Consider the following 16,594-nt stretch of genomic DNA (forward strand, 5'->3'; position numbering starts at 1 on the left):
AAGAAATGTCACCTGAAACTTGCTGAGGTATATAAGATCAGCACTAATACAAATCAATGCAGGTTACTTTCCTGATTCATAATGTGTGTCAGGTTGCAATTCCCATTGCTGAAGGCAGTCTGCCTAATATATTTGTCTAGTACTTGAATCAGTGCCCAGCTCTGCAGAATTTAAGATTTTCATTTAAAAGTAATAGCGAGTTTTGAGGCTTATTGAGACTTCTCATATTGTCATTGAAATACATGGGTTTTTAAATGTGCTTGAATGTGTGCCCTAAGAAAAGTCCTACTGGTGAATGAGCAGCACTATTTCCAGCTCAGGGTCATCACAGTCAGCAGGGAGAGTTTCCTGAAGGGTGCCATCATTCATACACTGGTGGCTGGTGCATCATTGGTCCTGTATCCACTGTGCCTTAGACAGTAGGACTGAGTCCAGCATCTTTCATGAGTTACCTTTATATTCCCTGCAAATAAAGCTGGCAATTTTATTTTTTTTTTTTTTCAATCTGAAATATTGGTAGGTTTAGGGAAAAAAATATTTAAACTGATATAAGACCTTCCTCCTGGGTTTTGATTATTTCATACATCAATGCTTCACAGAAGTTACATAGTTGGATAAAGATTTTACCAGAATCTCTAGGCAGCTTTGAAGAGGACTAACACTCTGTGTAGTTCAAAGGTTAATTCAAGCAAACATAACCAAAACTATTTTATCCGTATTGCAGGAAAATCTTGTATAAGCCCAGAGCAGTTAACTTTTTGTTATTATTTTTACTTTACAGCCCAGAATCCAAGGCACAAATCAAAAATGTAAGTCTTTATTATTTGATTTAAGACATTTGGAGGAGAAGATCTGTATCTAAAAAGCAGACATATTTTCTCAATACGCTCTTCTTCTAATTGTTCAATATAGCATTTGTACTGCATAATCTGTCAGGAAATGTCAATAAATATTTTCACACAATTTGTGTGAAAAGAAAGCTTGTCTGTTGTTTATTTTATTAAAAATAGTTGCATTTTACTGCAGCAGAATAGAGAATTCTTGCAAATGTTCTAACTCCTTCATATCATATTTCATATGTTCTAACTCCTTCATATCAATATGAAATATTCATATTTCATATAATAACATTCATATTTCAATATTTTACATATTTTACTGTTTCAAGCAGAAAAATGTATTCATATATAACTTCAGGAGTACCTCAAAGAGGCAACATAAACTTGTCCCTTTAAGTGGGAGACAAGAAAAAGCCCTTTATGTATTGTTGCTTGCTTGGAGACCTTGAAGCATTAACAAAACCAAATGCATATTTTATTCTTTGTTTGACAAGGAAGCAAAGGGCATATTAATTTATTTTGCTCTTATTAAGAGCTACCATATTTCTGCCTATTAGAGAAAAACTATCTGATTTAAAAGCAAATACAAAACCCACTGAGCCTCCCTTAACCATGGTATTAATACATTCTTGGAATGCATTTAAACATCTGCTTGGTAAAAAGCTTGTGTGAGAGAAAAGAGTTTCTAGCCTTCAGTTGGGGTGGTGTAAAAGACCATAGGAAAGTCCTTAGCTATTTTTAATGCTTCAAATTTCTTTCTGAGCAGATTTAAAAATATATGAATATTTTTAAAATTTCATGAGATAAATGGAGTCTTCCTAGATGGCTAACAAGTCTAAAACGACAGTAATTCTCAGCTGAAATACCACTACTGATACAGAAAATTCATTTTTTCTGCTTGTTTTATAGCGGGAGATTTTGTGGTCTTGCCTCAGTTCTGCAGCAAGACATTATTCTTGCATCTCATTTTGTATGTGTTTGGTCTCACAGTTTTCTGGAAGCTGAGTAAGGTGACATGTGTTCCTTTTTCCTTTGCCTGTCTCTGGTTGGAGATGACCTTACCTGTCATCTCTGATTCCTGTTCCCATCTCTTCTTGTGCCTCCAGCTTCCTCCTTTATAAGTATTTTAGTTGGGAATTTTCTATCCAAAATGCCCGCAGGTTACCACCACTGAGTCATTGTTAGACGTGTCAATTATACTTTGTGCTATTAAATAACAGAATATGGCATCAATGAAACTGGATTTGACACTGTTTCCCTACAATCCTTTTCAATAGGGATGGTGTTACTTTCAAGGGACTTTCAGCAATCTACTAGATTAAGGGATAAAGACAATCAACTTCACTGTGATCTGCCCAAACTTGTGCCACACAAATTGCAGCTTAGACTAATTATGTAGCTAAAAAAAGCTGACTCAGTCAATCAGCTGCTTAGCTGAGATACTCCTTCAGCTTATCTGTTCCAGAAATTTGAGAATATTAAATTGTGTATTTTTGCCATCAACATAGACAGATCTTTGAAAGATTTTATCCATGCCCTTTTGGGGTTTTTGCTTGTTTGTTTGTTTGTGGGGTTTTGAGTTTGTTTATGTTATTGTTGTTTTTGTTTTTGGTTTGGTTTGGTTTTGTTTTGTCTTCAGGAAATACTCTTTTGTCTCCACTAAAATTGTGTTGTGACGTAACTTGTTTGCTTTTTAAATCCACATATAGCCTCTAATTTTTAATATATTTTTATCTTAAAGATCAACCCTCTGCTGTCTTAAAAAATCTAAAAAAATAACATATGAGTAAGATCTTGCTCCAGAATGGTTAAGTGGAGCTGGGCACCTCCTGTCCCAACTTGTGAGAATGGCTTTAGCTTTGTAAGGTGTACTCTTAAGAATCTTATTTTTGACAATCACAGCCCACATTTTGTTCAAGTCAGTTTCTGGTTGTGGGTTTTTTTTAAAATTTGGTTTTGTTTGTTTGTTTGTTTTGGTTTTGGTTTTGGTTTTAGTCTTGATTTTGGTTTTACTTTTGTTTTTGAATCTAATCATTATTTATCGGCCTGTCTTTTACTTTTGTTTGCTCGTGGAAGCAAAGGTTTTTCATGACCTTTAGTGCTACTGTTAAAAACACCTGCCACTCTCCATGGATTTAGAGCTCTGCCACCTGGATTTAGAGCCCTTTCCTCCCTCAGGACTGTGCTGGTTCTCAGTGCCACGTTTTCCACCCTTTGCAGATTTCTTCCTAGAGTGGATAGCTTCAGTTGTCTCAGCATATCAGCAGGCTAACCAAGATTCTGGACTATTGAAGGACTGGGAATGGTGTTTCTGTTCACACTTCCAGCCACAATCCAGTCAACTGTAAAAAACCAGGATAAGTTCATAAAGGCACACAGCTTAGACAGGTTGCATATTTCCTTAGAGTTTCTCTTTCCTTTGGTTAAAAGATATAGCACACATACATTTCAAATATATGTGTAATACACTGCTCAAGCCTTTGTTCATAGTAAATAATAAAGTTCATAGTAAACTTATTCTAAGTAAACAGCATTGGAGGTGCATGACGTGTTGAAGAACTTTTAGCTATTATAGGAAATCTGCTGATACTCCAAAAGTTTTTTGGCTCATTGTGGTATTTTTTTTTTTTCCACACTAAGAGTATAGATTCAGATGAGAGCTCTGTTTAAGTATCTTCCTGTTGTCACTGCTGGATCACAGAATCAGAGAACCACAGAATTGTTAGGGTTGGAAGGGACCTCTGAAGATCATTATCTAGATATTCAGTTGTGCCAGAGCTTCTAGATACCCCATTCTTCCCATCAAATACCATCCTTGCCTTTTAGTTTTTACCCCTCAATATTCTCCCTGGACCTTACACAACCCAGATCGAGCTGCGCCTGCTGCCCCGCGTTGTGGCATCCTCTTCCCATCCAGCTCTCTCTGGCGCCACTCAAAGATCACATCCCAGAACTGCACCATTCCAGTCGAGGCTCTGCTAAGTGGTATGACCTATATCAGTGAGTATTTTCATACCAGCACTAAGCCATGTGTTGGTGGTGTAATCACTGGTGCCTATGCTAGGACGTGTTTACCAACAGAGATAATTTGCATTTTAGTGGCACCATTTCCTAGTATGTTTTTCAGTCTGTTAGCAAAACCAGGCATTTATATCAATACATTAGGCACCCTTACACAAGCATAACAAGCAGAAGTAGTCAAAGTGTGGCTTCTGCAGCTATACCTAGTTTCGTAGGTGCAATTAAGCTGGACAGAATGCCACGTCAGAGTGAGGACTTCGCTGTATTTGCAGGAGATGCATTACAGGATGTAACAGCTAAGCCTGCTTAAACTAGAGTAGCTGATATTTGTGCACAGTTGATTCTACTACTGGCAAAGCAGGAAACAAAACAAAGAATTCTGTCTTAGCATGTTATACCTAGTGGTATATACTAAAAGTAAGGCTTTTATGGGTACATCATCTGTGAATAATGATGTCTGTTGAGTGTACTTTGTATATTATAATGATATGCCAATTAAACTTGATTTTTTTTTTGTGCCTAAACTGCCTAATTTCTGTTTCTCATCTATTAAAAACACAATGTTGATTAGTTAAGGTTTCTGTTATTCTTGGATAAATTAGATTTTTAAAGAATTCATAAAAACAACAAGAGATGTGTTAGAAAAAAAAGTTATTTATAATTCTACATTTAGATTCCTTTTCCGAATGACACAAATTATGCAAGATTCAAAGCAATTGTTAAAGGTCTTTAAAAGAAGACTAACATCTAAATTTTTGAGTCAAGAAATGTTTGGGTTTTTTTAATATTGTGAGCATTCTAGGAGACACAGAAAGGAGAGAAAGAAGTGTTTAGGAATTTTAAAGCACCTCACTGTTTTGAGGAAGAGAGATTTTTCTTTAGTTGAGTTCTATTTTTTATGCCTTAACTGGTATTTTTATCTTCCTAGAGTAGATGCTACTCATTTGCTGGATTTACTCCATGTTGCTGGGGTTTTGTTTCAGACACTATTCCATAGCTTGTCTTAATCCAGGAAGCTTCATGAGATTTAGCTGATACACAGGAAAGGATGATAAGTTCTGTACTTTCCCCTTTGGGTAGTTTCTTGCAGTGTTTCAGCACTTCATTAGAATAGAGGGAATTAGAGCAAGAGGCAATTTTCTGAATTAAAATCTGAAGCTACACTGACTTTTGATCTGCCACATGACTCTAGAAATGAATGATGGGTATGGCAAACACTCCTAACAAGAGAAACACTCAAGAGTTCTTGATGCTGAGCCCATGTTCCAGGGCTCTGAGCACACCAACTGGATTTGAAACCTCTTTCCATACACCTAGAGTTTTACTGTCTGCATTCAAGCTCAGACATGGTGCTGCTCTGTAACCTCGGATCAAGGTGCTGCAAAAAAAAAACAAGTTACAAGACAGAGGTATGAGAAGCCTTGCCTGGGTCCTCAGCTGTGTTACAGAGGTATGAGAAGCCTTGCCTGGGTCCTCAGCTGTGTTACAGAGGTATGAGAAGCCTTGCCTGGGTCCTCAGCTGTGTTACAGAGGTATGAGAAGCCTTGCCTGGGTCCTCAGCTGTGTTCAGGCTCAGACCTTTGCCTATGGTTCTTGCCTGAGCAATGCTGTGGCTATGCTTGATCCTTGCCTGAGCCTACTTACACTGTAGTAGAACCCAGTCTTGCACCCCAATGATCCTGACCTTGCCTTGCTGACTGAGCTCTCTGGCTGCAGCTTGGACCTGCCCTGTCCCTCGACTCAGCTGGCAGTCACTGGACTGTTGATAGCTGACTCTGGTTGCCACCCTGGGCCTGTCCAGGCTCCTGACAGGATGTCTCCTGCTTGGTGTGGCCACTGGCCCTGCTGCCTCACTGGTACTTGTGGCTCCCAGCTCACCTGCCCTTCAGGGCAGCCCAGCCCTTGTTGCTCCTTGACATGACCTGTCACCTTCAAGCAGAAGCTCTTCATTAAGCAGTTTTCTTCCTCAAGGATGACCTAGACTGAGCAGCTCTGCCAGTCCTGTAAAAGCTAAGCAAGCTGCCCTGAGAGATAGGAGCCTGAGCTTTTTATAATGATCAAGTTTGACTGGGAATCTTGTTGACTTACTTGAGGGGAAATTTCTCCAGCAGTATAAGACATTTTAATTTCTCATTTGTAAATCATAATGTTAGAGAGAAATTATAAAATATGAGCAAGGTTTATTTTGGTTTTACGTGTCATTTTGATTTCCCAGGAAGCACTGCTCATCAGACCCCAAAGACAAAAGAAGTAATCACAGTTTTTTGTTTAATGGTTGAGTTTCATATACAGGCACACTTATAGCATTTAGATTACAAAATTATTTCAACTTACATCCTCAAAACTAAAAGGAAAACCTTTAGAAATGTTTAAATCCCAAGAACTCAAGCACGTTATAAACACTGCTGCATTGAAGCTTGTAGCTTTCAAGTAAAATATGAACTGTTTCTTCTCTCATACTATAAAAAGAAAATGAACAAAGGCTAGAGTAATTTATTTACTCAAATGATGAATAGACTTTTGTAATCAAGGTATTGTTATGGTCATTCCATGACCATCTAACAAAGCTAAAATTGTGCTCCTGCTTAAATGGTCTTATTTCCTACTCCCCACTATTGGCAACATTTTTTCTCAGGTCTCCCTTGTTTCTCCCGTCTATTGCTTGTTGGCTAACCAGTAACTAGCCAATGTTTTCAAATGAACCAAACCAGGAACTAGCTGTCAACCAGATTAGATCCCTGATCTCGTGAGGCTGTTTGAAATCTCATGCTAAGAAAATACATATTACACTCCCAGTTTTGCTACAGATTTCTTTTATGACCTTTAGCAAATCCCTTAAGCTTTTTCTGTTTCTACTTGTGAAATTGAGGTAATTATATTCCCCAGTCTTTTTTTATGTGAAGATTAATTTATTAATATGCAGGACATGTTCATATCCTACAGTTGTGAAAAAATAGAAATTCCTAGATTCCCATAGAAAACCATAGAAAACCTAGAAATTACAAATCTTTTATATATTTGAATTTTATTCATTCATAGCTGTGGAGAGTTTATTCCTGCTAGAACTTTCAGTAAGCCAGACACCTCCACATCATCTTAATTATATTAAACTGTAATTCAAAAGCAACACTATTTAGTTCACTGTCATTTTCATGGTGACTGTATCCTAAATTCATTCAAATAATCATAGTGGAGATTGTGATTCCTGCAGGTTCCAAAAAGGCTATTGTTGCCAATACATGAAGGTTTAGCATGTAAATATTCTAAATGTATACAAAATTCTGAATTTTGAATGTTTGAAATGTATAATGATTGGTGTACCATCATGATTTAGGTAATTAGCCACTGGGGTTCATGGTGCTGGAATGAGCTAGTAATATTTAGCTGGTAAATTTAATGTTTTGGGTGGTTTGGCAGCAAGAGCAAGTTAACGGCACAATGTGTTCCCATGGCCTTGTTTGAAAAGCTGGATGGGCAGAAGTAAAGGCTTAGCTGCTGTAACAGGGGTTCCCAGCATACAAAGCCAGCCGTGGCATGGAGCAACAAGCTCTGATAACACTGAGGCTACATCTGCTCTCCAGCTCTGCAGAGAAGCTCACCCAGGCTCTGTTATTGTTTTTAAGTTATGTCCTCAGTATGCCTGTCAGGGCTCCTCACTTTGAGATAAAGATGTGAGCATTTCCTCTACCTGTGCCTGAAAACCAGGTTAACAAAAAATACCTGAAACAGCTTTTTGCAAGGAGCAGTAACAGCTTGGGGTGTGACACACAAGTAAATAATTGAAAGGCCCATTTGACTATACAGCAACAAACTTTAGCTTAATGGTTATTGGCTCAATAATTATTAATATCCAGAACACAGCTTTGTCCTAGGATCTTAAAAGGACTAATCTGCTGAGTGGAACAGCTTGCAAAGGTTTACAAGGGGGAGTGGTGGGGGGGAAGAAGAAAAGAGAAAAGAGAAGACATCAAGGCCTTCAACCTGGGAAAAAAATAGAAATTACTTATTTTGTTAAGGTCACTGTACTTTGATGGACATTAACTTCAGTGAAACTTAGTAAGAGCTCAGATGACAGTGCCATTGGAATTGAAGACTTTTCAGTGTAAATGTTCCAGTGTTTCCATCTCAACGTGAGGAAGAACTCTAAGTATTGCAGAGCACTGGAACACACTGCCCAGGGAGGTTGTGAAGTCTCCTTCTCTGAAGACATTTGAAACACACCTGGACACATTCCTGTGTAACTTGCTGTAGGTGACCCTGTCTTGGTTGGGGCAGGGTTGGACTGGATGATCTCAAGAGGTCTCTTCTAACCCAAGTGATTCTGTATTAAGTACAATGTGTTTTGTAATGCGAATTGCCAAGAAGATACTCAGGTGTTCTCTGTGAGCAGAAACTAACCTAAACTGTAAGCTTTGATGAAAGGAGGCATCCTAGTAACAATAATGGGCATGTTCCTTATTTAACTGTGCATTCACTAGAGGAGAAAGGGAGGTTGAAAGCAATTAGTCTGCTCCCATCAGCACCAGCTGCTGTTGTGTCAGCCTTCATATCTCATGACATTGTTTAAAGCACAGCCATCCCTCAGTACTACCAAATTAGAGGCTTTCAAACCTTACCTACATAATTGCAGGGAGCTGTGCTGCTGTATGTGATAGTCATAACTGCATTTTTAAGACATTTTTGGAAGAGAGGGTGGTTTTACTTCACTCATTTCTCTGAGGTAGACTAAGTGACAGTAATGAGAAGAGTTCCTTCTCACTCTGGGTGAGTTTGTGTGGTAGGTTATATTGCTGTTTCAGTTGCATCTTCTGTCTTTCTATTCAGAAAAAATGTAGTTTGGGTGGATGCTGTCCCTTGTCTCTGTTACTAGCATACATGCCATTGCTTATAAACCCTAGTCCTTATGCTTGTTTGTGATTTTATATAGGTATGCTTACGTTTCAAATTAATTAGTTGGCCTGCAATGTCATTGTAAGCACCAATGTTATCTTGCCTAAATTCTGCAAACTTAGGAAAGGAGTATGAGTTATTTTGCTCTGAACACTTTTTTGTCCCATCTGCAGAGGGTACTGTGGGGAACTTTCAGAAGGTCTGACTGTGGTTTAACTCTTCTGCCATGGTGGCTTATGTGGTTTTAAATACTGCCAGTTTTGATTGTAACCTAGCTGTGTAAAGCCTTTATTCACTTTGGAATCAACTCATTTGGTGATGCAGTGACCCAGACAATCTCACAGAATCCTACGTCTTCAGGCACTCAGAAAGACCAAATCTCATTTAGACGGGACCATTCGGAGCTGCCATCAGTTCGGAGAACAGTGATTTATTTTTACATGAGTCCTATCAGTTTCTCTGGAACCTCCAAAGCCACAGGTTGCTATTCCTTCCAGAACAGTGTCTGGGAAGCCTTGCAGAGCAGGGCCCTGCCCTGCGCTGCCCTCGCTGCGGCGAGACCTTCTCCCGAGCCGTGCCCTCAACACTTCCCGCGCCTCCGGCTGCCTATCAAACTGCTATCCGGGCAGGGTCCTCCCGTAGAGCTGCTCATTTCGACAAATTACAGAGTGCAAGTGCACTCTAAAAATCCCCCAAATTGTAGGGATTAGTTGGGCAAATTGGCGCAATAATCAGGACACAAATAACTATAATGGTCTCAGGTTTACCAGCAGTTGAAAGAGTGATATGGCAGCAGCATCACAGAAATTCACGGCTCAGAAACCAACCTCCAACCTCCTCCCCCCAAAAACAACTGAGTACAGATGGAGAAGTTGGCTGTTTTCCATCAATAGTGAGTAACCCATTTTCTTTGCTGATTGATTTGGCCTGTGCCGTTGCTCTTTTACTGTTTTTTTTTTATGCTATTCCTGGCAGAAAGGTCTTGGCATTAAACTTAATGATGAATGACAATTTAATACTTCCTCTTCCAAGTCTTGCTGACCTTTAGTTTTGTGGCAAATAATTTCTAATTTGTATATAGGAAAATACTTCAATCATCTAGCTTTTAAAAATGAGGGGAATCATTAGTTTAGCACAAAAATGTGCAATGTTTTTATTCTGCTGCTAAAAGGCTCTATACTAAGCTAAACTGTTGCTTGTGAGAAAATGGAAGTGCAGTGCACAAATATTTGCAAGTTGCTGATACACCTGATGAATCATTAAGCAGTGGTTAGGACTCCAGCTTTCTCAGCAACACAACAAAATAGAAGTCGCTTTCCTTTTTGGAATAACCTTTGATTAACTGAGTCCTCATTGAATTAACCACACACACACAAAATTTAGTCAGTAAAAGGGCATTATCCCAAACTGAACAAAGTAGCTAACAGGTGTTAGCTGTTACATGTATCTTTTCTTGACTTTAAATCACACTTCATCATAATTCCTAGCAATTTGTGAGGTTCCCTTCTTTTAGACAGTGCTATAGCTTTCCTGCTTGCATACTGCATTAGCTCTAATTACCTTAAATTCATTCTGTAGCATGAAGTAAAACTTTGAACTATATGGAAATCTTATGTTGCCACTCTTTTTCTCAGACCTCCATAAATCTTAAAATGCAAAGCATTCAAAGTCAGAGTGAGACTGTAGACTATACAAGTAACTATTTTCTAAATCACTTCATAGTAAATAAAATCCTGATGATATCATTGAACCCTGGGCACTACTGAGACTGTAGAAGAAAAAAAATCCATACTGTTATTAACAGCAGAGTTTAATTTAACCCCAGGTTTGTGTGTGTGTGTTTTTTGTTGTTGTTTTGTTTTTATCTTGCACTGTATAACGGGAAGCACTAGAGACGTTTAATCGTGATTCTTATTTGTTTAAATCACTTAGTTCTTGTTAGCCAAAGGGAACATTTTCAACTGTCCCCAGTCCTCGGTGTCATGAGCCGAGGCAGTGTCTGCACTGAGGTGACACAGCGCAGGTGTCCTGCTCATCCTGGACAGGGCTACTCGTCATGTGGTGATTTGAACGCTCGGCAGGACTGCAGCACGATCACCGATGGAAGCAAATGCTTTCTCCACGTCCTCACATTCGAATACAAGTCATCTTACAGCAGCAGCGCTCTCAGCAGTGACACTTCCATGTGCGCTGCGCTCCAGAGCAGCCCGTGTGGTTGTGCCATCGGCCTAACAGGTGCCTTGCCCTCCGCCCGCGATGTGCCGTCCCCCCGCACTGCTGCCCGCCCGGCCCGGCCCGGGCCCGCACACCTCAGCGCCGCCCCTGCGGGACTCCAGTGCTCCCGGCCCCGCGGAGCATCCCAGCGAGCCGCGGGCTGAGCGGGGACGGGCCATGGGCAGGGCTGCCGCCGGCAGCGGGCAGGTGGGTGACCGGCGCCGGGTGCGCGGGGCCGTGTGTCCCCTCGGGCGGGGGCGCGTCAGGGGCTCGGCCCCGCTCCACCGGCACCGGCACCGCCCGGGCCAGGCACCGCGCTCGGCTCCGTCTCTCCGCAGCGGCCGGGCCCGGCGGCGCCGCCCGCCTCTGCCTCCTCCCCCTGGTGCCCTGCCTCCTCCCTCCGCCGGGCGGGCGGCCGGCTGCGCCGACAGGGCGGGCGGGCGGGAGGCAGAGCGGCCCAAAGGTGCTGCCGGAGGGGAAGTTTGGGGAAGGTCGGCGGTGCCCGGGCGCTCCGGCAGCGTCATGGCGGAGCAGGGCGAGTCGCCGGTGCACGTCCCGCAGCCCCAGCCCGCGCCCGCCGCCCCGGCCGCCGGCTGGCCCATCTGCAGGGACGCCTACGAGCTGCAGGAGGTGATCGGTCAGTGGAGCGGGGGGGGCGCGGCGGGGCGGGGAGGAGGGCAGGGATGCCGCGGCCGGCTCCGGGCCTACCGGCGCTGGCTCTCCCTCAGGCAGGGCTGGCTCACTGCGGCGGTCGCAGCCGGCACTGCAGCGGCGGTGCTGCAAACTTTATCCGCCCGCCCGGCACGGGCGGCCCCGGGGGGCGGCGGCTCCGGCAGAGCCCGGCGCGCCCCGCCCGGTGCGGCTGGAGGAGCTGCCGCCGTCCTGCGGTGCATCGTCACCTCGGCCTCGCCCTGCTGCTCTGCGCTGGGACCCCGGGACTCCGCAGATGCGCTCCGTGTGCCCGGCGTGTCCGGGATGCGCACATGTGCGCGCATCCGCTCAGATTACTCTGCATTTTTCCGGTGCTTTCATGGGGGAGGCAAATCTCACCCGTAGATCTGCTGCTCACGTGACAACTCTCTCCTAATCAGTATATGTACATCTATACGTGTATAGATATTTATTTCCTCTTCTCCCTCACTGTTTCATCTTGTTGGCATCTCCTTGTGCCCGTCGGGGGCACTAAGGCCGGTGGGGCATTATAGGTTCCTTCCCACCCCAGCCAACCTGCTCTCGACTGGCTTTGTCATGAGAAGTTTAACCCGCCTGCTGGTCCCCTCTCATGTGTCTGTAGGAAAAGGACTTCCTTGCCCGCGTGCTTCAGCACTTTATTCACGTGTCCAGCTAATGCAGATCAGATGTGTTCAGTCTCCATTCCCTTTATTTGGATAAGGCTATTTGGAATTTTACTTTGTCAAATGCTAACTGTTGTTGAAAGTATGTGCGATGGAAAGTTCTTCATCACTTGGCCTAGATGCTGCTTGTTGCTAATGATCTACTTTGGGAAAACTTGCTTTTATTTCTATGTAACAATTTAAACTTCTAGCAAATACTACAGGTGGCAAAGACCAACTCTGATTGCTGTTTCTTACAAATAAGGCCACTTAAGTGAGAAAAGTCCAGGTGACTTGCCTGCTGATGCTGTTGGTTATCTTCAGTCTTATGCCAATTGCTGTCGGGCTGAAGACAGCCAGAACTGCATGGCATTGATCTGGAAGTTGTGTGTATTCAGTTTTGTCATTAAGTTTTTTTTTTTTTTTTTTTTTTTATTGTCCACAGGCAGAAACAAAATAGTTGAGAAAAGTACGTCTTCCTTAAAATGGCATGGCTTTTTGTTGATCCAGGTGCTACCTTTGTGTTTCTGTTTGTACTTCCAGGCTGTGAATAGGGACTAAGGAGGAATGAGGGTTCAGGTCCTTGGAGGTTGCTGACTTGGTTGGGCATTGAGCAGGTGTTGCCTGTGGAGGCCCCCCAAAAGTATGGGTTTCCTGGACAGAGGACTTTGTCTTCCTCAATCTGGGGAATGGATCAAAGTTAGCCAAGTGGAAGTGACTCTAGTAGCATAAAGCTGTATCCTTGATGAGGAGCAGATCCCTCTTCTAAGGTGAAAAAGGCCTCAAAGGTATTGGATTAATCCTTGTCTAGGGTATCATATGAGTTACTTTAATAATAGTTATTTTCTGTTACAGTACTGTGGAATGCCAGTGTGAGGATTTCCTTTAGAAACTCCTTTCCACTTTATTCTTTCCACTTAAAAGCTTGTATCTTTTGATATGTAAACTGTAATCCTAACTGCTAATATATATTTATATACATCCTTTGAACAAGTGGATGCTAAATTGGACTAGTAGATACTGATCTGTAGAGAAATTTTTTTGCTAGTTACCTATAGGTGCTCCTAAATATTTATGTTATTTAACTGAATGCCTAGGGAGTAAATTGAGGTCAGGGTATATTGAATCAGATCCTTGGACACACTGAACTTGCCTGCTGTAATTTCACTAAACTTAGTTTTCTCCCATGACTTTCTTTGAAAGTTGCTGAGATGTATTTTGTACCATTTCACTAAAAAATCTTGTGCTTAATCAAAGATGTCTTTTTTCATTAAGACCTTTTATTTGTTCTCTTAATTTATAGGAGACTCATTATGAAATTAAATTTAGTCTGGATGCTATTAAAAATAGTAAAAACCTCCAACTGAACACGCCCCACCCCACTTTCTAAAAAAAATCCCAACCAAACCAAGGGCCCTGTAAATTCCATGGGTTTGACCACATGCTAACATAATTTTGGAGCTGTAGGATGAATGTTGTTGGTTTTAATGAACGTGGTAAGGGACTCTTAAAGAATCTTTTTTATATCTGAGGGAGGAGAGAATGACATAGTCTGAAGTTGGTTCAGCAGCAGCCCTTTGCACACGCTGTGCCAGGGTTAATCGCATCATGAACAGGAGTAGTTACCAGTTGCTGAAACAGGGCTGATCACCTCTGGAAAACCCTACAAACTTCTCCCTGAGGAGCTGGGTAGTGTCAGTTGAGTTCAGTTACAACAGCCCTTTCCCTGTTAAATGGGAAAAGTAACAATGCAGTGAAGCCCCATTGTGGGCTTTGCAGGGAGAAAGATACACCATAATGGTTTATCACAATGCTTCCCGACAGAATAGACTTTAGCTTCCTTGCTAACTAAAGCAGAGAGGCAGGAATGGCTGTTTTAGGAATGTTTGAAAGTTTTGGTAGCTATTATGAAATGAAGGTAATTGTTAGTCTTGTGGGCCATTTCCATCCCTTGGATTTAACAGTTTGGAGAAGTTCTATACTTCCTCTCTATGAGAACATGAAGTTTTCTTATTGCTCATCTGTGTCGAGCCACATGCTATGTTGAAAACCAAGGCCACGTGATATGGATTTCCAATGAAAAAGCTTTTTTTTCCCCCATTTTCTATCTGTTGTATCCTGTGTGATGGCTGGGAGATTCAAGTGTCTGCTGAGGAGAAAATACTAGCTTTAAGGAGTGCTTCTTATGAGATGTTATTCCAAGTCTGCTTTATTTTTTAGGTGGCTGGCTAGTTCTCTGTAAACCCTTTGTGTGCAGTTTCATGATACATTTAATCTGCTCTAACAGGCAGCTGCTGAAAGGATCGCATTGATCTGACAGTGAACTAGTTCTTCTGCCGGGTCAGTTTTCTGCTGGATCAGATTCCCTGTTTGACTTGCTGCATGGCTTTGTGATTGATAGGTTTGATGCAAGGAAGAGGCTCTTCCGATTAATGCCTAGATGCTTATATTTTCTGGAGTGGGAAAAAAACATTCTGATTGCTCTCTGTAAATGTATAGTGTGAAGAGAAAAATGTTACATTAATTCAGTTTCATGCAGGCTGTCCATATATAAAAGCACTTAGGCCTTAGAAGGGGATTCCGAATTGTTGGGAAAAGAGGATTCAACCAACCTTCTGGCAGTAGTTAGGGAGATAAGAACTGTAATTGCTATTAAGGTAGAGCCAGATTTAATTTAGTGAAGACCTTGGAGATCTCTTTCTAAGATTTTAATGCATTAAAATGTTCAGTGGATTTTAATATGTGTGGAGGGGATTCAGTTGTTTTTTGTTGGTGGTTTTTCTTGGGGTTTTTTTTTTTTTTTGGTAAGATCAATATGACTTAGATTAAAAAAAAATAGCTAATAAAAACAATACCGTGAGAAGTGTTCTTATGCAGTTTGGGTTTATAACCAAGTATTCAGAATAAAATAACTGAAATAGATTTCTTTGAATTTGTCATGTACATATATGATTTTTTCCCTCAGAAGCAATATAAATCTTCACAGAACAAGCGTTTAAATGGTAATCAACATTAACACTTTATTCAATTTTCAGTTTTTTAAAAATTGTCTTTCTTCCTTTCAAATCGTTATGAGCCCTGCATCATCTGGATGAGAAAAAGCAGCATTAAATCTTGGTTGGGTTTATTTTATTTTATTTTGGGTACTTTTTTTTTTTTTTTTTTCATCCTGCATGGATGGAAGGTGGATTCTGTTATGGAGAAGCAGAGGATTATCTTGTGATTATGTTGGGTACTAGTTTCCATTATAAAATTATATTTTCCTTTCCTGCTGCAACTGACTTGGAAAATTATTTTGGCTGGGAAACAATCAGAATTAGGTTGAAATAAAGGGTTACTTTTATGAGATGGATTATCTATATTGGCTGCAAATCATTAAAAAGTTACCTTAGTTGAACTTGTGTGTTTGTCTGGCTTTTTTTCTAACTTTGAGCTCAAAAATATCTTGTGGTTTGTTGCCTCATAAGTTGCAGTGTTGCTAAGTCAAATGTGTTGGTATTTTGAGTAGTACAAGTTACCATGTGAGGCTGTTCTGCCGATTTTATGGTTCTTATTGTAAGCAGCCTGTGAAGTGCTCTTGGTTAATGGCTCTGGGGTCTTTGGTGGTGTTTTCAGGGTATGTTGTTTACTTTTTTTTTTCCTCCCTTGCTGCATATATTGCTAATGGCTCTTTGTCTGACAGAGAATAGACTCTCCTATATTTGTTGTTATCAGAGATCTTTGACTGTCAGAGCAGTCCTCAGGAACCTGTGTTCATGTTGGTAGTGCTGTGTGCTGTTTTGAAAAGCTTCTCCATAGTCAGAGGTAAAATTACAGTCCTATGTTGTTATTCTGTTAATCAGATGCTAATGTCTAATTAATATTTCCCAAAATTTCTTATCCCTGTGTCAAATCAGGATTTTTTTTTTAACATTTGAAGGTTTTTCTTTTGCAGTAGTTTTTATGTAGTGCTGTAAATTAAATCACACTGTGCTGAATGAAATACCACACTATCCACTAAAACTATGGCAAAATTTCATATTTGCTCTTGCAAAACCTCCATAATTCTTGCATGAGAAGCTGCATAATTTGATAAGTAATATCTAATGCTACCTAAGGTCTTTGTAAAAGACCTTAAAAAACAAAGTTTACAAAACTTTTTTAAAAGTAAAAATGTGCCTGCCTTAATTCTGCTCCAAAGTAAATTGTATTCCTTACCAATAAGTCTTAAAAGTAACAATGGCAGCCTCAGCATATTGTACATGCACATATTAAATACAGCCTTTATAATATTAATTGTAACCTAATACAACTGCA

At 41.0% G+C, this 16,594-nt stretch overlaps 1 protein-coding gene across 8 annotated transcripts in view; it reads left to right on the forward strand.

The window, feature by feature from the left end:
* Window positions 1-10,535: 10,535 nt before the first annotated feature.
* Window positions 10,536-16,594, forward strand: part of STK39 (serine/threonine kinase 39) — an 84,839-nt gene continuing 78,780 nt past the window's right edge. The window contains exons 1-2 of one of the 8 annotated variants that reach the window (XM_083865764.1): window positions 15,771-15,914; window positions 16,013-16,102. Coding sequence is in view for 5 of the 8 variants with exons in the window: in XM_083865767.1 (XP_083721893.1) it covers window positions 10,733-10,985 (253 nt within the window). In the remaining 3 variants the exon portion in view is untranslated. Of the gene's footprint in view, window positions 10,986-11,083; window positions 11,172-11,471; window positions 11,606-15,770; window positions 15,915-16,012; window positions 16,103-16,594 lie in introns of those variants that run through there. The other 7 variants (XM_083865766.1, XM_083865768.1, XM_083865767.1 and 4 more) reach the window with 7 other exon arrangements.

The sequence above is a fragment of the Zosterops lateralis genome (assembly GCF_965231275.1).
Source record: "Zosterops lateralis genome assembly, chromosome: 7".
NCBI lineage: Eukaryota > Metazoa > Chordata > Aves > Passeriformes > Zosteropidae > Zosterops > Zosterops lateralis.